The following is a 22,309-nucleotide window of genomic DNA, read 5'->3' as shown; positions in this document are numbered from 1 at the left end:
CTGCATTTCTAATCTATTTTAGCAGGCTGTATTTAGCTTTTTAAAAAATGGTATTGTTGTCTCCTTGGAATCCATTTCAATGAAGGAATGCATGGGGAGCGGGATCAATCACCTAATTCAATAAACCCTCAGAGTCAGTATTGCAATGCTGAAAGCTTCTATCACTTAATACTGAAAATTACTATGCTATAATACAGACGTGGGCAGTTGTTTCATTGTTACAGGCCCACAACGTCACTTCTAGTTTTCATAGCAGACTCCTCCCAAGTGTTAGCAATATCTGGGGGAGCTGTGGAGCCAGATACATTAAAAAAACAATTGTGGCATTACTGCCATGGAATAACGATATGAACACTACAATTGGTCCAGAGGTTTGAACGGCCTTCTCTGCAGTGGCACCCCAGTTCTGGAATTCCGTCCCCCCCAGAGGCCCAATGGATGCCAACCCTGCTGTCATTCTGATGCCAGTCAAAACGGGGCTTTCTATTAAAGGCTTGGGAGCCTACCTGACTTTCCCAGTGTGTTATGATTATGTTAACATCAACATTTTCATGGTTTTGAATTGTCTGGATTGCAGACAATTCAAAATCTGGATAAATGATATATTTTCAGTCCTTGAAAATGACTGAAATTGATTTGATTTTATCCCTGGAGATCTTCAACTATTGGGTGGGACATAGGTATTTTTTTTACATAAATTCTAGTCCTCACTGAGCCACGAAACACCCACTGCATAACCTCAAGCCAGTCACTCTTTTCTCCCTTTCCTGGGTTGCAGTGTCTACCTCTTAGAGCTTACAGCAGGAAAGTTGAAATACAAGTGGAAGCAACAAAAAACAACTTTGGTTGCCAAAGTCTGCAGGGGGAGAGAAAAGAGCGTACGTTTTGTTTTTTAAAACTGTGTTCTCTTTTAAGTCCTCACTTTCTATCGGCAAGTGACTTGCCTGTGACCAAAAGAAATCCATGGCATCCTAAAATTGCATAAAATGCAGACTCACTTGAGCTTGGTTTTCAACCCACAGGCAGCAAGCACTTTTGTACCTGCACTAGGCCTACAGCCTGGAAACATTACTTAGGGACTGACTCCAACTCCCAAAATCCCCACTGACAGTGAGGGAGGGATATTGGGAGTTGCAGCCCTCAGAGGTGAATTTGCCAAGCTTTGCTACTAACTTTCTCGCCTGAGAAGAGGACTCGAGCCTGGCAGGTCCGTTGCTGAGCTCTCAAGGACCACGTTTGGAGAAATTCCCAGAAGCCCACTGAGCTTGGATGGTGATAAACCTGGTCTCCAGGGAGAAGGGCGACAGCTGCACCTCTTTCCCAGCACCTTGTGCTGCTAATTGACAGAGCCTCACTGACGTCAATCAGGCTGGAAACTGCTCCCCTGCCTTGCCCTGCCAGGAGATTAAGATCTTGCCAAAACAAAAGGGAGGAGGGGCAGGTGGGTTAGGAACCTGGATGGAAAAAAATAAAACAAAAACATAGGAAAGATGTTGCTGATAACTCATTGGCCAGTGACAGACCAAACTCCTGCAAGAGGACCAGGGTAAATGGAAGATTTGTCAAAGCCTGAAAGAGGAGGTGGAGAAACCCAGTCCACCTTGGAGAGCTCCTCTGGGCAAGGCTGTGAGCCATTTTTGCAACCGCTGTTGTCAACATTTGGTGAGAGAGGAATCAAAGCAACAGTTGATTCGTGAAGGATGCCAGCCTGGGCTGTCAGTCTATGGAAAGAAGCCAACTGTACAGAGTTGATCATGTTGGAAGAATGGCAACGTGTGGGTGGACTGTAACTCTCATCAGTTCTGACCAGCAAAATAGTTTAGGGACTTTGGAAGCTACCAACAACATGTAAAGGGCATGAGTTTCTACTCACCTCTCTGTTAAAGTGGGAGAAGCAAACAGAGAAAAATGAAGTCATCACCAAGTTTGTCTAACCTTGGTAGTTGGGGACTTTATTATTGATAATAAATAGGTTTTTTTTTTTACAACGATTCAGATTGTGGGTCCACCAGGCTCCATACTGTTTCCCCTGATTGGCAGCAGCTCTCAAAATGTTAGACATGGAATTTTAAGGCAGTAAAGCAAACATGCACCCACTGAGCGATGCTTTCCCCCCAAGACAACTGCAACTGTGAGAAACTATAGCCAATTCTCTGTCCGTATCAGCTCTATGGCTCATCCCAAAATGCATCTTTTCAAAAGCAAGGATTGAACTTGAAGTATTTTGCATGCATAATATGGATGGAGAGCTCAGTCTATTGAGTGCTGATGTGTTTATTCCTAAATTCTTTTCCATCCTGATTCTATTTCCATTAGGCATTTTCTTTAAAGATCATAAAATTTACACTACCTTGAAATGTATTTTTTCCTCAAAGGATGTACATACCCCCATTGCCTCCTGCATGTGCACTCACACTTTGGTACACAGTTTTACCTAAAGAACAGACTTTAGAACAAATAGTGGCTTTTGTTTTAAGCTAAAAACTTATGACAAATTTCAGAGCAACTTGAGCACCAAATACTTGTATTTCAATCCACATGACAGTCTCAGGAAGGCGAGTCTGGTCTGTTCATTTAAAAATGCAGCGTGAATGAAACTGTCAAGCCTTCCTCCTGCAAAGCATGTTCTCTACAAGTGATCTACAGCCTTCACCCTCCAAAGGCACATGTTTATGGCAACTCAGCACTGTATTACCATCTATTCATCATTCAAAAGCTCTCCTTCTTATATATTCAACCACTAAGTGAAGGGAGCTTAGAGGGAAGAGTGGGTGGAGCCTTCTATGTGGTAGCACCTCAATTCTGAAAGTCTCTAAGGAAATTAGACAAGCAAGGGGCAGTGAGATGGTGGGTCTAACATTCTGAACAGGGCACAATCATGGGAAGCAATTTGGTGTCATCATTGGCACGAACCCTACTAATCCCACTGAGTAAACCCAGTGAATCAATGGAACTTATGCAAGTGTAGACTTACTACCTTACTATTGATTCTGTGGGTGTATTCACGGTTAGAATGACAGAATTTGGGCCATAGTTCCAAGGCCCAAGAGCAGGGCCATAATTACATTGTGCTTTTTCTGAAGGAACAGTTTACATTCCTATTTTTCAAACTAACTAAAGTGTATACTTTAAATAAGCAACTCTGAATTTGCTGTGGCTATGGTCTGTAGTATACCTTCCCCACCCACCTCCTTGTTCTTTCTACATCTGCCCCAGAGCACAAAGCCACAGAAAGGGGCTCTTCACAAACCAGCATTTGAACCATGTGCTATTCCTCCTCTAACCTTTAATAGGTCCATGGTTGTTTGACCAGAAAATATACACCTACAATTAAAAGTTATAGTTACACTGCAAGAATTAGTGACATCTCTTCTTACATTGCAATTGTAATGTTGCTTAGTTCTAGCTTTTATTCTACTAGAGAAAGGAGACTGAGTGCACATTTGTTTTTTGTAATTAGTCATTTTTGGCCTCCAGAGTGCACAGTGGCTATGTAGGGAAGAGAGGTCTCTTCCACACAAGCCAGAGAATGTGAAATGGTATTTGAAGTGAGAAAAAGCTAATAATAATTTTAATTGCTGCAAGCTACTCTGAAGGGCATGTAAGCATTAGAAGAGCTTAGACAACTTTTTCTATAAATAAATGGAAATAAATAAACTAAGGTGTGAGGAGCAAAAATCCCCAAATGAACATGACAGTTCTTGGAAAACACACATGTGCTTTTGTGTTTTGCTGCCTCTCAGGTTCCAAGAGGGTGCTGTCCTCGGTTCTGACCCTAAAGTCAAGAAAGCAGTCTGCTTGCAATGCCTGGTAATCAGCAGGGGCCACCTCTACTATTCCACCTAACAACCCTCTGCCGCTTATTCCTGCTCTGGCTAATTCACTATTCCTGGCTACTGAACACTAAACAGGAATGCTGCAGCAGCTTAGATTGCCATGTCATTATTTTGCACCTTGTTTGAAAATAGTTATGCCTGCTTTTGTTTTCAAAATCATAATATTATTATATTTTAATATAATAATATCGAAAGAATCATATGCACAACACATAAGAGAGATAGCATAGAGGTTACAGTGTTGGTCTAAAACTGGGGAAACTCAGAATAAAAAACCCACTCAGTATGAAGGTCTATAAGACTTAGGGCAGTCCACTGCCGCATATGAACTTGCCCAGGCCCCGAGATCTTCAGGACAGGCTCCTCAACAGAGGCTGAATGGTCATCTGTTGGGAGTTCTTTGATTGTGTGTTGAGACTGTGTGTTCCTGCATGGCATAATGAGTTGGACTAGATGGCCCTTCCTGTTCTATGATTCTATGAATCTTTCAGCAGCACTTTCACAGGCATGACTGGAGGAGATGCAAGATAGGGCTTTATGAGTGACTTCCCCCTTCCTTCCTAGGGAAGCTATAGCGGCTCCTTTATAGTCCTCCTGTTGGCAGGCAAAGACTTTGATTATTTCAAGAGGCTTCTGAGAACTTCTGTGACAACTTTTGAGAACTCAAGGTTTTGAAAGAAAGAGCTTTTAAGAGTGTGCTGTGTTGTTTTTATTGTTTTAAATACTGCTTTTCAAACTGCTTGTTATCACTTCAAGCACTGGGCTAGACAGAGAAACAGTCTGACCTAGTACGGTCAATGGCTTCCTAAATGTTTTTCAGTTGACTCAACTGTCTTCAGTGTGGAATTTTAAATAGTCATGCAGCAAGAAGTGAAACATGCATAGTGTATGCTTGAACCAGTGACTAGACTGCATTGTGGCATTCTCCACACATCAGCAATGATAACATGTGAGCCACTTTTGCAGAGAGGCATAAGACTGGAATGAAGGCCTTGTCACCACACCATTGCTACCTCTTTTGTGAGGGTGTCATGACAACTGTCCAAACATTAGATGAAAACCAGGGCAAAGCACGGCAAGACATGAAAGCCAGCTTGGGGTAGCAGTTGTACTGCAGTGGGATGAGGGATATTCTGCTTTAATTTGCCAATTGCCTGAAAGACTGCATAGGAGTCTGGGTGGGGTCTAAGATTTTGGATGAGGCTTTATCCTGAGTCCCGCCACAGTTTGAGTTTGTTTGGTGGAACATTGGAGACGATCTTCTTGGTTGTTGCTCCCAGACTTTGGAATAGACTTAGGTTCTTTTTACACTGCCATATAATTCAGTTTATCAAAGCAGATAATCCACATTATCTGCTTTGAACTTGATTATAGGAGTCTACACTGCCATATAATCTAGCACAAAGCAGATAATATGGATTTTATATGGCAGTGTAGAAGGGGCCTTAGGGAGGCTCCCTCCTTGTCATTCCATCCACCAACAGGGCTTTTATTAATTGACTACAAGAGCTTTTAATGGTGTGCTATTAATGTAGTATTCTGCTGATTTTAATGGATCCATTATAAATGGTTTTAATTCTTTGTTGCTATGTGTTTTCAAGTCATTTCTGACTTACAGAAACCCCAAGGCAAAGCTACTGGAGTTTTTCTTGGCAAGCACTGTCCAGTTTTAATTTTAGGTAAATGTAATTTAATAATAGCTTTTGATTGGTCCTCACTTCTATTTTTCAATATGGTTTTAGGTTTGGTAAGCTGCCTTGGGTCCTAATATTGAGGTGGGGGAAAGATATATAGTCAGCCCTTCACATTCTCTGCAATTAGGGGCGCAGGACCCCTGTGAAAGTGAAAAAACCACAAATAACAAAATCGCTTTTTTTTCTGTAATAATCAAATTCACAAAAGTCAAAACCGTGAATATAAAGCGACAACTATAAATGAATAAAGTAGGGAGGAAGCAAACCACAACTGCTGCATTGACAGAATCACCATGCTACACTCCCATTGAATCACAGATTTCTAGAAAAGGAAGAGACAGCAAGAGTCATCCAACCCCATTCTGCCAGGCAGGATCACTAGTTAACCAGTTGTCAACTCATAAAAGGCAGAATGACCTCACCTGTTTTTCTATTGTGATAAGAGAACACCCCTTTATACAAATACTAGATACTACATTCCAGGTCAGGTAAGCTGTGCATCAGTAAAAGAAAACTGAACCTTCTAGAGCAGGCCTGCACAACCTGTGGCTGTCCAAGTGTTTGGGACTCCCAGAAGCCTTAGCCAGCTTGTCCAATGGTCAGGAATTCTGGGAGCTGAAGTTCAAAATACCTCCTTCACCCGGGATGCTGTATTATTTCTTGTTATGGCAATTTGTATTGTGTCTTATAGATTTTTCAACTGCACTTTTTGTAATGTGTTGTTTTTATCTTAATTAATGTTGCTATTGTTTAATATGTGAAGTAATTTTACCTCTATTTTATGTGTTCTTCTGTAAGCCGCTCTGAGTCCTCATGGGAGATGGTGGTGGGGTATAAGTAAAGTTATTTTTATTAATTATTATTATCATCCCCCAAATGCCAATTTTGCTTTAAAAGCTTCCAGCTCAACAGAGGGAAAGGTTGGATTGGGGAATTTAAAAGACTGAAAAAGACTCTTTGACAGGGACTTTGGCTGCATCTACACTATAGAGTTAATGTGGTTGGACATAATTTAATTGCTATGGTTCAATGTGATGGAACCATAGAAGTTGCAGTTTTACAAGGTCTGTAGCCTTCTCTGCCAATGAGTGCTGGTGCCTTGCCAAACTACAGCTCCCTTGATTCCACAGCACTGAGCTATGACAGTCAAAGCGGCATCAAGCTGTATTAGTTCTACAGTGTAGATGGGCCTCTTGTTAATTGATCCCAGGGGGAGGGGCCCATAGGAGGTGAAGTCAATGACAACTTTAACATTTTCAGATACCTTTCACTCTGCTCTTTAGGGGATGGTGGGACCCTAGCAGCTGTAGTTTTACAAGGTCTGTAGCCTTCTCTGCCAATGAGTGCTGGTGCCTTGCCAAACTACAGCTCCCTTGATTCCACAGCACTGAGCTATGACAGTCAAAGCGGCATCAAGCTGTATTAGTTCTACAGTGTAGATGGGCCTCTTGTTAATTGATCCCAGGGGGAGGGGCCCATAGGAGGTGAAGTCAATGACAACTTTAACATTTTCAGATACCTTTCACTCTGCTCTTTAGGGGATGGTGGGACCCTAGCAGCTGTAGTTTTACAAGGTCTGTAGCCTTCTCTGCCAATGAGTGCTGGTGCCTTGCCAAACTACAGCTCCCTTGATTCCACAGCACTGAGCTATGACAGTCAAAGCGGCATCAAGCTGTATTAGTTCTACAGTGTAGATGGGCCCCTTGTTAATTGATCCCAGGGCTGAGGCCACCTCATTTGGTGCTATCTCCACTGATATGCAGCAGCTCAACAGAGTTTCAGGTAGGGGTCCTTCCAAGCCTTTCTGGAAACTGCGAGGCTGCGAAATGCAGCTGGAGCTGCCTGTATGCAAAGTAGGTCCTGGGCTACTAATCTAGGCCTCCTCTTGAACAGTGTTAGAGGCAAGGGGCATTTTTCATTTATTTGCAAGGCAGATTTCCAGTGTAATGTGTGTAGTATTGCAGCATTTTCAATTCTCCCCATAGACTGAAGAGACAACTCTTTTGTGTTGTTGTTGTCTGGGGATAACCATTTTTGTATGCATTTCCCTGAATATGTGTGTTTTGGCAAAGCTTTTTCTTCAATTTTTTCCCCGACTTTCATTTTTGTATGCCATTTTTGTTCAACAGATTGCATTACAAAATTTGGAGCAGTATGAAAACCAGTAGGAAATTACCTTGTCCTTTAGATATTGAAGTACAATGCTAACCATTTGCAACTTCAACATATGGTCCAGGATTTCCTTTATCCATGTCAAGCAGTCAAATCATCATACTACATTGACTTTGGGACACACTCTGGGTATTAATAGGTTTTCCTGGCTCTGTTCAAGACTACCAGTCTTGGCAGAAGTCCAGTCTTGAGGTGACCAGTGAATGCACTTTAGATCTTCCAATTCTAGAAAGAGGCGCAGCTGGTGTATCAGCCAAAGCTGATAATAAGCATTCCTGACCATTGTATCTATCGGAGGCATCATTTGTAGAGCACTCCCATGCTGGAAACACAGCTTTTCAGAAGACAATGGCAAACCTCTTCTGAACAAGTCTTGCCAAAAAAAAGTCCCATAATGGGTTTGCCTTTGGGTCACCATAGGTTGTAAACAACTTGAAGGCACACTGCAACAATAGCAAGCAGTAAGATATTTTGGCAATTGTATTTTCAAAGTTGGATACTAAATCTTTCTATCAGCAGTGCTGCACAGTACATAATCAACTACACACGTGTGAAGTGATTTTAAGAAATCACAAGCACATGGATATACTTTAGTAGTGGGAGTTGCTGGTAGACTGCAACTCCTAGCATTCCTCAGCATAAGCTGTGCTTGCAGTCCAACATCTGAAGGGCCATGCTGTAGATATACTAACTGGTCTCCTTTCAAAATCACCTACTAATTACATGCTGGGGAAAGGAGGGGGGTGAGGTAGGTCTTGTTACAGGTTTCACTGATATCTTCCTAGGGATTCCCTGCATCAAATAGCAGTTTGTGAGCAGATTAAATATCTCCATTGCTATGGTGTTATGCCTCCCCTCAAGGATTCCTCATCAAGTGAGAAACAAGAATAATCTTGGCAGCAGCAAAGGGAAGAGATCCAGCAACCACCAGGGGAGATTACTGGGGGTCAGAACAGAAAAAAAAACCCACAGCTTCCTCCTCCCTCCACCTGAAATTGAGTAGCTCAAACCCTCTACCACAGAAACTCTGTGTGGCTACAGGCACTCCTTCAGAGGATAATGACTGAGGGCCCTTCCACATAGCCATATAACCCAGAATATCAAGGCAGAAAATCCCACAAGATCAGCTTTGAACTGGGTTATCTGAGTCCACACTGCCATATATCCCAGTTCAAAGCAGATAATGTGGGATTTTATTCAGCTGTGTGGAAGGAGCCTGAGAAAAACCTGGTGGATAAAATCTAACAAACTGGCTGGGGCCAGAAGAAAACTCTTTTTACAATTGGCCCTCTGTAGCCATAGATTCTGCAATTACCGGTTTCATCATCGTGTCTTGAAAAAAATTCAGAATGATCTTTTGCTGAACAACCCATAACAGCAGCCCCCGGGAGAGGCTGCCTCAGGCATGGGCAAACTTTGGCCCTCCAGGTGTTTTGGACTCCAACTCCCACAATTCCCAACAACCTACTGGCCTGGGTTACCTCAAATCTTTCCCCCCAGAGGCAGTGTATGGCTACAAGGACTCCTTGAGTGAAAAGTATCTGAACAAATATTAAAGTTGTAATTTATTTTACCTCCTATCCCCCCTCCCCTGGGATCCTCCATTATAAAATAGGAAGGGATGTAAACATTTTAATATAAATAAAATGGATAAGTCATACAGTTTCTTTGATTGGTGCTCAAGACAACATCCTTCTGGCCTCTTCAGTTCTCTTTTATCTCTATTCAAAACCAATTCCCTTCACTCCATCTGACCTGAGCCACTTCACCATCTCATTTATTACTGAGCCCCTTCAATTCCAGAGCTGAATGATTACTTGGTACTTGACCTTGAGTTGCTACTGGCAAATGCTGCTCCTCGCCTCTCTGGCCTTCAGTACATCTGTGGCCCAGTAATTGCTTGCTTTCCTTAGAACTCTTGCTTGCTCTTGTTTGATGCAATCGAGTGGGGTCTGCTAGGGGACAAGGACTGGACAAATATCACATCAGGACAGTTCATTTCAAATCTCATTACTAGCTATACAGAAGTATACAACAGGAGAACAATGACCTCAAAGAGCCTATGGACCTTAGTAGCTGCATTGCCATCCCAGTTCCAACATGAAACTCAGTGGTCACCACTTGCACAACACACACACACACACACACACAACCAATTACCATTCATTCTACAGTGTAGATGCATCCCAATTCAAATATTTTCCCTCAAGAGGCAGTGTGTGGCTACAAGCACTCTTCAGGAGTATCTGAAAAAGCTGAAAGTTTAAATTAATTTCAGTTCTAGGCCAACTTGAGATCCCACAATATAAGGTTGGCTATTAATGTTTGAATCTACAACTAATATAAATAAGCCATACAGTCACTTTGATTGGCATTTGCGACAATATAGTTCTGGGCTCTAAAGTTCAAGTGTATTATTTTGTGGTCCTTGTTCTTTTCTGACCTCAGCTAATTTAAAACCTCATTTGTTGCTGAAACCCTTGGAACTCTAGAGCCAATGATTACTTGGTGCTTGACCTTGGGTTGCTCCTGCTGCTCCTCGCTTCCCTGGCCTTCAATACATCTGGTCTGGTAATTGCATGGCCTCTGTATAACTCTTGTTTGCTTTCGTTTGACGTAATCAGGCAGAGTTGGGTTGCAAACAACAACCGGACTCAGAGCGAAACACATGGCTTGTGCTCATTTTAAGTTCAGAGGGGGTAAAGGACAAGGAACCAGCATTCTAACTAGTTCTTCTGCTGAAGAACTAGTTAGAATGCTGGTTCCTTGTCCTTTACCCCCTCTGAACTTAAAATGAGCACAAGCCACGTGTTTCGCTGAAGAACTAGTCAGGATGGAGTGTTATGTGGTTTCCGTGCTGTATGGCCATGTCCTAGCAGCATTTTTCTCCTAAAGTTTCGGCTGACATCTTCAGAGGAACATGCCCCAAAAGCTTATTTTGCACTAGTGGCAATGAGTATCTTTGACTGGCTTAGACTTAAACATCAGGTGAAACTCTGTCTGGGACAGATGGAACTGATCTTTGTTAACACCATTTTTTTTTTTTTGCAGGTGGACTGGCTACTGAAATATTTCTGGGCCCAGTTCAAAGAATCTCTGTCAACCTTAAAAGCTCTTAATGGCTTGGGATCGTGATACTCTAAAAAGCACTTTTACCTGTATGGTTCTGGTTGTGTCCTCATTGGTAAGATGGGTGAGGTTATCAAATATAAGAATGGAAACCTTATTAATGGTGGCCTCACAGTTCTAAACCTCTTTTTAATGGGATTTACACTAAGCCTCCTTCAGTACAGGTCTTCAAGGAGGCCTTGAAAATCTCTCTTCCCTACAGCCTTTATGAATGACTTCTGTGAGTCATAGCAGTCCCCGTTTAATAACTATGTACTTAACTGATTCATTTTTGTATATTACTCTTTTAAGGGCTTGCCCCTAAAAGCTTATAAATGCTCTGAATTGAACTAAATTGCAAATAGCTCGAGTTACATTTTGACCACATGCAAAGCTCAGGTGCTCAAAAGGGTACCTCTTGCACTACAATTTCCCAAATCTGCAGGAAAACCTGCATTGAAAAATATAAATTGTCGGAACATGTCAGTGGTCATGCTGGTTGGAGAGTCTGGGAGCTGTTGTCAAAACATTAACTTGTCCAAACTCCCCACCGTTCCATATGATTGCTCATTGTCACATAAACTACAGTTTGAGTGCTTTTTATATAAGAACAGCCTGTAAGGTTCTTAAGAAGGAAAATGTTACAAAATGATTAGCCATGAAAAGAGAAACAAAATTGGTGTCAGTAATTTCTAAGAGGCCCTCTAGGAAAGCTGGGTTTACGGCTTTCCTCCATAAAGCCAATGATACAAATCTTTTCCCCCTCCTCTTTTCAAAAGTCAAAGTTGCTTTTCTCATCTATTTAACCCCTAAATACTAGGTTTGTCTTGGTAAATATTTTTGAATGGTGACATTTTAAAAGCCCCTGACCCACACAGATCTGGTGATTTCTTTTGCTGGGATAGCCTTATTGCTCTCCAGAAGTTCTGGACTACACTTCTCACAATTCCTTACTAATGGCTGTGAGGCGCATGGCTTCTGGAAGGTGCTTCTCCCAACAAAAAACAAACTCCAGAAAGATCTGACAGAGCCAGACATTAAGAACTAATGCCTTACAACAGGGATAGCTGTCTCTGAGGAATGTATATGCCCCTGTTATTGCTGTTATGTGCCTTCAAGTTGCTTCTGACTCATGGCAATCTTAAGACAAACCTATTATGGGGTATTTTTGGCAAGATTTGCTTGGAAAGAGCTTGCTTTTGTCTTTCTTCTGAAGCTGAGGGTAACTTTTCCATGGGAACTCAATGAGTTTCCATGGCTCAATTGGGATTCAAATCATGGTCTCCAAAGTTGTAGTTCAGCACCCAAACCATTGCACTATGCTGGCACTTAATTTATGTTTGTTATTGGCTTCTGCTTATATTTTCATTTTATGTGCTTATATTCTTACATATTCATATGTTCTTAGTATACAGTTATCCCTCTGTAACCACAGATTCTGTTTCTACAGATTCTATCATCTACAGTTTGAATTACTCTCCCCCCAAATCCCCCAAAGGAAACCTTGATTTTGTCATTTTTTAAGAAGGAATATCATTTTACTATGGGACTGTATGATACAGAACCTAAGCATCCACGAATTTTGATATCTACGGGGATCCTTGAATAAAAATCCAATGAATTGTGAGAACTCATGGTATGCTTATATATGCTTGCATTCCACATGTATTTATGTCATTTTAATCAAATTTTACATCCCAAGCTCTGCAAGTCTTAAGTGGGACCCCCTCTCCTCACAAGAAAATGCATTAATTCAGGTCTTTGTCTCAGCTTTTTAAAATTATACCAGGCATAAGAGAGCCAGTGTGGGCCGGTGATTTAAGAGGTGGACTAGGATTCTGAGATACCAGAATCTAAATCCTGACTGAGCAATTGAAACCAAGCCGACAGCCTTTGGCAAAGCACACTCCCTCAAGCTCAGGGGAAAGCAAAGGCAAACCTCCACTGAACAAATCTTGCCAATAAAATCCCAGGGTTGCCTTACCATTTCCATAAGTCAGAAATTACTTGGAAGGCACACAATAACAACAACCAGACATAAATATGTGCAATTCCAGGGAGAAAATGTGCAACTCTGATATAACACTTGTGCAGTTCAAAAACTCAGTCAGGGAAAAGTTGCGTTTGTGCTGCCAAGACCTCAGTTCTGAAGATTTTCTCCCACTCTGTGCAGGCTCTGATACATCATGAGATATGACTCTAAGCAACAAAGCAGGTGGGTGCATACAAGCAAAATGCATGGGTGTGATGCCATGCAGTGCATGCCACATGTAAGAATGCCAACTGCATCCACTGTGCAGTTTTAAATGTACATTTTAAAATGCCCTGCACCTTACACCTCTTATTGCTGAGGTAAGTGAGAAGATAATATTGTCTTTCTTTCTCATGCTGATTATTGAATGTGTACTCATCCCTTGTTTCTAAGAACAAAATCTATCATAAATTAGCATCTAAAAATGAATCAATAATGTTTGGAGCTGACAATGACTTAAATAAGATACAGACTACATGACTGCACCCCTTAGAATCGCAGAGTTGCAAAGGCACATGTGGGCTTATTGGTCCAACCCCTACCATTGAAGGAGTCCATAGTCCAACTATCCCCGAATGGGGATGTAATTCTTCGCCAATTTTCTTCTCAAAGCAATGAGTAATTTGGGTACTTTTTTGTGACTGTTCAGCACCCTGGATAAGGTCTTTAACATCTGTACTAAAACCTGGAAGGGTTCCCCACTTTTCTGGCATTGGAGCTGCCAGCCAGGAATGACCCAATACCTGGCCTGCAGCTCTCAAAATCCAACTAGCCACCACAATAAACAGCTATAGTCACTAGAAAATTTTAAGAGCTGCAATCCAAAACAGTCATGCTCTCAAGTTTGGGGCTCCTTTCCCCTGGAACTATAAATCTAATCGGTGTCTTCCGTCACATCCTATATGATCCTTTTAACTCATGATGCCAGGGGTTATCTCAGAACCTTCTTCCCCAGAACTTGAACAATTGCTTAAGAATAATTAGTTAGTTATAACTGGAAGAGTCATTGTTGGTTAATTGCCATTATAGTTAACAGTTTTAAAGCAATTCTTTCCTTCCAATATCTCAGAAGAAACAAAGGTAGATACTTGTACTCCTTTTTAAAAAATGAATTCTACAAGCCTATGATACAAAGCAAGCCTCCTGCTCTCTGCTTCATTGTTGCTTCAGTACTAATATCAATGACAAGAGGTATAGCATAAGCTACCACTTGAACCCCAATATTTTCCTTCTCCACCACACATCCCATAACTAAAGAAGCCAAACCGCCGTAAACAGAAGCTACTTTAAAGTTACAGTCCAAAAGGTGTGAAGTTGTGCATTGCAAAATTGCAATATTTTGGACTTTGGTTACTACTATTATTATTATTACTACTACTACTACTAGGGAAAGGAATTAATTATAAGGAAGTATTCATTTGTTACATGTTATTCCCACACTTGGTTCTACATGCAGAGCATGTGTTCTCTTACTGAGCCATAGTTTTCCTTCTTCTCATATGAGGGAGGCAGAATGTTGCATTCAACGGACCCAACAGAGATTGTACTATCTTTTAAGGCATTGAGGGCTGTGTGCTGCTGGTTGGAGTATGGAGGGATGTGTGCGTTGTTTTGCGATGTGTGCTGGGGAAAGCATTTAATTTCGTTGTACAATGACAATAAAGTTATTATATTCTATCCAGCCTGGTGTTGTATGGCTCTTCATTTTAATTTTGACTGAAGGCTCAAATGTCTACATACTATATAAGGGAGGCAATAATTCCTTTCAAGCAGCATCACTGATAGCCTGAACACAGCTCAGGAAGTAACTTTCAACACATAACTTGTTGTCATTCCAAGATCCAAATGTTACCAATACTCATCGTTTTCAAAAAGCAATCCTGCTTTCTTTTTATTTAAAATTAACTACACAGTACTAAGTTACTTTTAAAAGAAGGATCAGAATCCATACGTTACTGACCTGTGACACAAAACTCACCTAGGTACTGAGGCTACAACCCTACAGTAACTTCAAAAGTACCAAATGTTATCATTAGATTGTAAAAGCAGTGAAGCTATATTTTCTTACCATACAATTGTAAAGTTATGCAGTTATGCCATGGTTATCACAAAAACATATCAATAACAAGTAATTTGTTCTTGGTAACTAGTTGTTTTCAAATTCTGCACCAGAGGCAAAATGCTCCTGATCATGGAAGCTCTGTTTTTAGGGTGCATGACTCATCCTCTACCCTCCTATCCATCATCCTTCAGTTGCAGCTACAATGAAGTGGAAATCTCTCTGTGGGCACAGCTTTCTTATTACAACTGACACTTTTCAAACTGGACAACCAGAAAATGGATAATCCATGTTAAAGTCAGAATAAATTCATTGACTTGTAAGAATAGGTCCCCTGTGATATGAAACCATTGATATAAATATTACTAACATAGAAAAATGAGCAGGATGAATGACTGAAACAGTATTTGGCCTAAGTAGTATTTCAATGGAATGCTGCTGCTGTGCATTTTAATCTATACATGGCTCATAGGTGACATTATTAATTATCTATTTTTTTCCATACAAGCCTAAATACACTCAAGGCACTAGATCCTGTCTGATCTTGTAAGCTAAGCAGGCTCAGCCCTTGTTAGTTACTTGATGGGAAACTGCCAATAAATACTAGGTGTCATAGGAAGGAACTGGCAAAACCAGAAAAAAATAAGAAAATCCCAAGAAATTCATGGGGACAGCATAACTTGACAAGCAAATTGATGGTGTATGCACATGCATGCACACACAGAGAGTTTTCTCTGCTTGATAATGTCTCTTTGGGGTCTGAGGCAGAGAGAGAAAAGTGTTGCCCATCCCACTTACCTGGCCCTTTTAAGTTAGAGACACAAGGAACTGAATCCTGGAGCTTCTGCATACAAAGACGATCTGTTGTCCCTGTTTCATGGTCTTCAAATTCAGTATCTCACTATAGTGCAGACTCTCTTTTGTGTGAAACACATTACCATTCATTTCCAAGATAACACTTCCTCCAAAATGAACAAAATTGCCTTCCCCAATCTGAAAGCTTTGAACTTCCATCAACCCCAGCCTACACAGTTAATGGCAACAGAAGGATGGGTGTTGGAGTCTAAAATACCTGAATGACACCAATTTGAAGAATACTGCCTGGGAGATACAAATGTAACCCATTACAGGAGCTTTCATGTTTCTCCCAATGTTCAAGTCAGTCATTATTTGGGGTGCTTTTCAAGTTCTTCAAGTGGCTCAAACAATTTCTAGTGTAGGTGCATTGGTGTGTGCAACCCCGCCCCCCAATTTGCACTGCCCAACTCTAGATCTAAGATGTCTTGTGCTATCAGCTCAATGTTGTTCTACTGTAACTATTAGTCTCCTTGATTAAAGAGCTATTTCACACATGACAAATTTGCAGGCGTCTACTAAATTAAAGGTGGTGTAATAGTGCACATGAAAATACAGTATATGGGTGCGAACAAGAACAGTTGAACTCCTGTGTTAGAGAGAAAAACTGAATTGACAGAAATTCTCTGTGAAGTGCAAGCATATCTATTTTTGGAGCTGTGCAGAGTGTAAAACAGCCCCCATGCAGAAGCTTTGCTTCTAATCCCAGTGTTCATGATCCTTTTTTTATCTGATGATACTTGAGATCAGACTTACAAGGCATGTACTGTACTACTGAGCAAGGGACACACAGATGAAGCAGTATCCATGCAGAAGCTGAATATAGCTGAGTCAGATCAATACCCAGCTAGCAGAATGTTGGGGGTGCAGGGCATCCTTTCTAAAGTTTTGCAGTGGGGGAAAGGTGAGGATAAAGATGCAAGAAACTATAAGCTGGACTTCAGAGAATGATTTTTAAGCTTTTTAAAAGACCAGCTCCTGTTTCCTTGACTTGGACCAACACAACGGGCTACATTTTCAGATTCACTTTCGGGTTCTGGCTACAGAGGTTTGTCATAATTAGTTCCCTCACTTCACAATGCACCCACACAAGTGTTTGTTTAAGCCACAGTTCTGCTACTTTCCTTGAGCAGGTAACATCTCCAGAAAGAGATACACACCTTAAGCCAGTTACATCCAAATACAGGACTCAGGCCCAAGTAACAAGTGGGGAGAAGGGAAGGGGGGGGGGGGAGAGAGAGAGAAGGATAAAGGTAGATTTCCCAGGCCATTGGGGCCCAGTTAAATTAGACTGAGAGTCCAATTAAGCAAGCACTGTACTTCCCAGAGCACTCAATCTGATACAACAATCTCTCCTTAATATTTCTCACAGTATCTAGTATTAAGAGATCAACTACACCTGAACCTGGAAGTTTCATTAAGCTATCATGACTCATTTGCTGCTTTTTTGAAAGCTTTCTAAAGCAGTAATCTAGGTCAGTCAAAGAGTTTTTGCTGCCTGAAGCAAAGGCTGAGAAAGCATCCCCTTCCATTCCATGTACAGTAGCAGATTGCACGTGCTACTGAATTGTTCTTCAGTCCTTCTAGTAGGAAAAAGGCTGGTTCTAGACCTGCATGCTGCAAGTCAATTTGGGGGGTGGGTTATATGGTGCATACAGGTCTGTCCTTCAAGAGAAGGAAATGGTTTGAGGGTGCAGATGGAACCAATGGGAGGCTATTACTGCTGCCCCACAACATTGGCTACTTGAGGCAATTGTGTCACTCTGCCAATTGTCATCAAAACTGAACTGGAAGTGTTTAGCACAGGCATGGGCCAACTTGGGCCCTCGCTCCAGATGTTTTGGACTCCCAACTCCCACCATTCCTAACAGCCTCAGGCCCCTTCCTTTTCCCCCTCAGCCACTTAAGTGGCTGACGGGGAAAGAGAAAGGATCTGAGGCTGTTAGGAATGGTGGGAGTAGAAGTCCAAAACATCTGGAGGGAGGGCCCAAGTTGGCCCATGCCTGGTTTAGTTTGTCTGAGTAACAATGAGCTGACATGTTTACTAAGGTGGAAACAGACCTCTTAGTACACAGAAGGTGATAGAGGAGAATGAGCCATTAGCCAAGCATTCAAGGCCATGTGTGGACCATTGAATTTCTCCCCAAAAATCTCTTTTAAACCCAGTTTCAAATAGACAGCTACAACTTCAGAGTTGTGGCCCTCCAGATGCGTGGCTGCAACTCCCATCAGCCCCAGCCATCACAACCAATTACAAAGGAAGCTTTGGCTCTGGACCAACTAACATCTGGAGGGCCACACTTTGCATATCCCTGAAACAGATTGGTGTGAGGTGTGGGATCTCACCAGTTCTGGGCACAGTGTAAGAGGAAGCTGCATTTGGCTGAATGAACCCTTCTCTGCAGCTCTTTTGGAAACAAGGCCCAGTCAACTCCAGATGCTTTGCAAAAGCAGGACAGACACTAGGAGCAGCCCTGCCATTAGAGATCAGCATCAAAGGAGCTGTGCCAAGGACCCAACCTTTACAGTGTGCCACATTTCACACTCTCTCACACATCCTTAGCTGCTTCCTCTTCTTTCTCCTCTCCCCACCCTTTGCCAGTATGCCTGTCTCATGTGAGCTTGCAAATAATGCAAAGAGTTTAAATATGAGTCCTGGTGGCTCAGTCCAACCTTTGATTCCCAGAGTGACCAACCAGATGCCTCAGGGAAGCCCACACGCACAGTGCAGGTGAAACACCTCTATTCTCTATGAATTTCAGCTTTTAAAAATCATGGGCCAATTTGTCCCTCAAATGGGGTGAGTAGAAAGTAACTTCCCCAAGACTAGAGAGGTTGTTTCTCCACAACAATTTGCCACAATTGGGCCTCCCAAACTCCTTTGTAATTGAATTTTCTTTGGTGTTTTTTGATCAGAAAAGTACTCAATGGTCAGCACCAAAGACTGCCCCTGAGCTCTCCCGGGAATAACAGAGGCTGCCTGCAGTCTCACCTTTGTTCACTTACTCTGGAGTGAGCATCACTGGAAGCATAGAGGGCACTTCTGGGCACATGCTGGCTTTTCAGAGCCATTGCACTTAAAGAGTTTTCGAGGATAATGGGTGGAGAAAACGATTTTGCTCTTCCTCTTGTTGGCAGGCAAAATTAATACCCCCCCCCCCCCACACACACACACATACACACAGAGCCATGTGGAGTTCTGTGTCTTAGAATCCATTCCAGGGCCTCGCGCTTTGGCAGGGTAGGACCTGGTGCAAATCCTGAGCAGAGGGATCTGTCAGTAAGGCCAGCTGCCCAAAGCAGAGGCGCCAAGAGGGCAGGACAGGGTGGGTCATGGCGAGTAGGCTGGGCTTTGGGCTTCTTTGGGCAACTATATGCAAAGTTTGTGAATCCCTGCGGAAAGAACTGGGCAGCTGGGGAACAGGGAGAAGAACATCACACTAAGTCAGAGGCTTTGACAGGGAGCACACTATGCGCTGCCCTGGGTGTTGGGCTACAATCCCATCCTCCCCAAGGAGGAAGGGTTTCCCCTCAATTCCCAGGGCAGGGCAGAAGGGCCCAGAGGGGGCAGAGGGTCAGGTCTCTTCCAGTGCGGAGTGGAGCATGCGGAACAGGGGCCCTTGCCTCCTCTCCCTCACCAGTCCCGCACAGAGTTGGCATGATGGGGCCAATTCTCTCCTCCCCCCCCCCCCCAAGTGCCCCCCAGTTCAGAGACTTGGGACTTTCTCCCCATGCCTTCGGGCAGCCCGGGCAGCGGGTGTTTCTCTCCCTTTGGTGTTTTGGAAGGGCCCGGGCGGGGGAGAGCCCGGTTTCCCTCGCTAGGCTTGAGAGGAGCAGGCGGGCCATGTGGGCACCTGCGGGAGCTCCCTTCCTTCCTTCCTTCCCTCCCTCCCTCCCCGCACGGAGAAAGAGGCCAACTCCACTCCCTTGCTCACACACACACCGCTCGCCCCCCGCCGCGTTCCCCAGCCCCCTGCCCAGGCCTGCCTCCCTCTCCGCGCGCCTTACCTCCAAGGTGCGGATCTCCTTCTGCGTGAGGTCGTTGGACGTGGCGCATTTGGTGCGCAGCCCCTCCAGGTTAGAGATGCTGATGTCGATCATGTTTTGGACCAGCTCGCACTGCTGCAGCGCTTTCTGCAGGCTCAGCGGCGGCGGCGGCGGCGGCTCCTGCTCCTGCTGGAGCTGCTCCTGCCGCGGCTGCGGCTGCTCGGCCGGGGCGGGCGCCTCGTCCATCGCTGCTGCCTCGGCCGCCCCTGCCCCCCCCTCCTCCCGGACTAGGCGGAAGAAGAAGAGCTGGGCGCCGCCGCCGCCGCCGCCTCCGCCGCCGCCGAAGCCTCCTTCGGCCCAGGCGAGGCTGACGGGCAGCGCAGAGGCGGCGGCGGCGACGCGGCTCCCCCCTCCTGGCCGCCCCCACCGCGCCAGACCGGCCCGCAGCCGCCGCCTCGCCTCCTCCCAAGGCGGAGAGCCCCCCGCCGACGCCGTCTTCCCGCTCTGGCTGCCTCCTCCCCCTCCTCCTCCTCCTCCTCCTCCTCCGCTCCCTGCTTCCCTCCTCCCGCGCCGGGAGCCCCGGGATGCGCGGCGCCTACCGACGGGGAAGCGGGGAGCAGAGGGAGGAGGGCACGCCGCGGAGGAAGCCAGCTAGGCAGCCTCGCTCCTTCTCTCCCGCTGCCGCTCCTTCTCCTGCCCGCGCCGGGCTTTGTCAATCAAGGAGGAGGAGCCGCCCGCAAGCAGAGTCGCCGGGCAGGGAAGCCACTCGGGAGTCCCCTCGCCTCGCCTCCCTCGCCTCACCCGCCCCGCGCCCCGAGCCAGGCTTCTCCGGACAAGCCCCCACCCAGCGCCCCGCTGCTTCCCTCCTTCGCCCAAGGTGCTCGAGCCCCAACCCAAGGAGGCGCTTCCCTCGCCGGCCCCGCTTCGCGGCCGCGGGACCCGTCCCGTCGGGTCCCGCGGCCGGGAAAAGTCGCCCGCCGGCCTCGCGCTCTCCCTTGGCTTCTTCCTCCTCTGACTCTTCTTTCTCCGCTCTGTGCTCAAGAAGCTGGAAAAGAATCACTCCCGAATGAGTGAGTAAGTGAGCAAGCGAACAAACCAACCCCCCGGGTCAGCCTACTAAGGCCCGGCCAGCAAATCTCGGCGCGGCGTGGAGAAGGGTCCCTCTCCGCTCCGCTCCGCTTTGCTCGGACGGGACAAAGTGTCTCGCAGCCCTCCGCACAGCCGCCACGGATGCCCTTTATAGCCCCAGGGGGCGCTCGGGGGAAGGAGGGGGCATCCGGATGGGTCGCTTCTCCCGAGCGACGGCCCCTCCCCTCAGTTACCTAAGAAAGTTGGCCTGGAGACGAGAGAGCGAGAGACCCCTCCCCTCCCCTCCCTCCCTTTCTCTCTTGCAAAAGTAAGGCAGGCTGCCTCTCTCGGCTCCTGGCAGCCCAAGTCCGCACAGTATGGATTGAAAAACCAATGCCAAATCCTGAATCAGGGGTCCATTGGGTTAATTCATTGTCCTGGCCTCAGACCCTTTCCTTTTCCCCCTCAGCCGCTTAAGGAAGGGGCCTGAGGCTGTTAAGGAATTGTGGGAGTTAAAGTCCAAAACACCTGGAGGGAGGGCCCAAGTTTGCCCTTGCCTGCCTTAAACTCACAGAACCACAGAGCTAGAAGAGACCCCAAAGACCATCCAGTCCAACCCCATTCTGCCAGGCAGAGAAAACACTATCAAAGCACTCTTGACAGAAAGCCATCCAGCCTCTGCTTCAAAGCCTCCAGAAAGTAGATTCCACCACACTCCAAGTTGTGTGATTTACCACACTGGCTAAATCCAACTGATTCTGTGACTTTGAGTGGGATGAACAATAAGATTTTAGCCATAAAAAGTCTAAATCGTCTTGCTTTCTTTGCCTCACCACTGGCTTTGCTGGCAAGGGCTGATGGGCGCTCTTGTCCAAAAAGATCCACTGGCTCACACTGTCCCTACCCTGAGAATGGGTGTGCTTGGAGAAGTCACCAATCCTAGAATCCTAGAGTTGGAAGAGACCTGGTGAGCCATCCAGTCCAACCCCATTCTGCCAAGGAGCAGGAAAATTGCATTCAAAGCACCCCCGACAGATGGCCATCTAGCCTCTGCTTAAAAGCCTCCATAGAAGGAGCCTCCACCACACTCCGGAGCAGAGAGAGAGTTCTACTGCCGAAAAGCCCTCTCTTTCACACAGTGAGGAAGTTCTTCCTAATGTTCAGGTGGGATCTCCTTTCTTGCCTGTAGTTTGCAGCCATTGTTCCATTGCATCCTAGTCTCCAGGGCAGCAGAAAACAAGCTTGCTCCCTCCTCCCTATGACTTGCCTTCACATAGTCCTCATCATGTCTCCTCTCAGCCTTTGGGGAAAGGCTACGTGCCAAAAGGGCAACATCTTTTTTTAAAAAAAGGGGAGGACAGTACTGCTTCTCCTTGTGTACCTATCTACATAGTCCAATCCTACACACACTCCCCGAGAAGATGTCACCCTCAAGGAGACTGTTGAAAGATGATGCCCAACTCACAGGCGGATCCTAGGCAGAACCTTTGACAGTATT

General features: G+C 44.8%; 1 protein-coding gene across 4 annotated transcripts in view; it reads right to left on the bottom strand.

Moving 5' to 3' along the window:
- Window positions 1–20,965, bottom strand: part of ksr2 (kinase suppressor of ras 2) — a 148,358-nt gene extending 127,393 nt beyond the window's left edge. For 3 of the 4 annotated variants that reach the window (XM_062958724.1, XM_062958726.1, XM_062958727.1), the window contains exon 1: window positions 19,765–20,964. In XM_062958724.1, coding sequence (XP_062814794.1) covers window positions 19,765–19,989 — 225 coding nt within the window. In that variant the 5' untranslated portion in view covers window positions 19,990–20,964. Of the gene's footprint in view, window positions 1–19,764 lie in introns of all 4 variants that reach the window. The other variant, XM_062958725.1, reaches the window with a different exon arrangement.
- Window positions 20,966–22,309: the final 1,344 nt, after the last annotated feature.

Source organism: Anolis carolinensis, chromosome X (genome assembly GCF_035594765.1).
Source record: "Anolis carolinensis isolate JA03-04 chromosome X, rAnoCar3.1.pri, whole genome shotgun sequence".
Lineage (NCBI taxonomy): Eukaryota > Metazoa > Chordata > Lepidosauria > Squamata > Dactyloidae > Anolis > Anolis carolinensis.
Note: the sequence above shows the minus strand (reverse complement) of the source record. Positions and strands in the feature narration are given on the sequence as shown.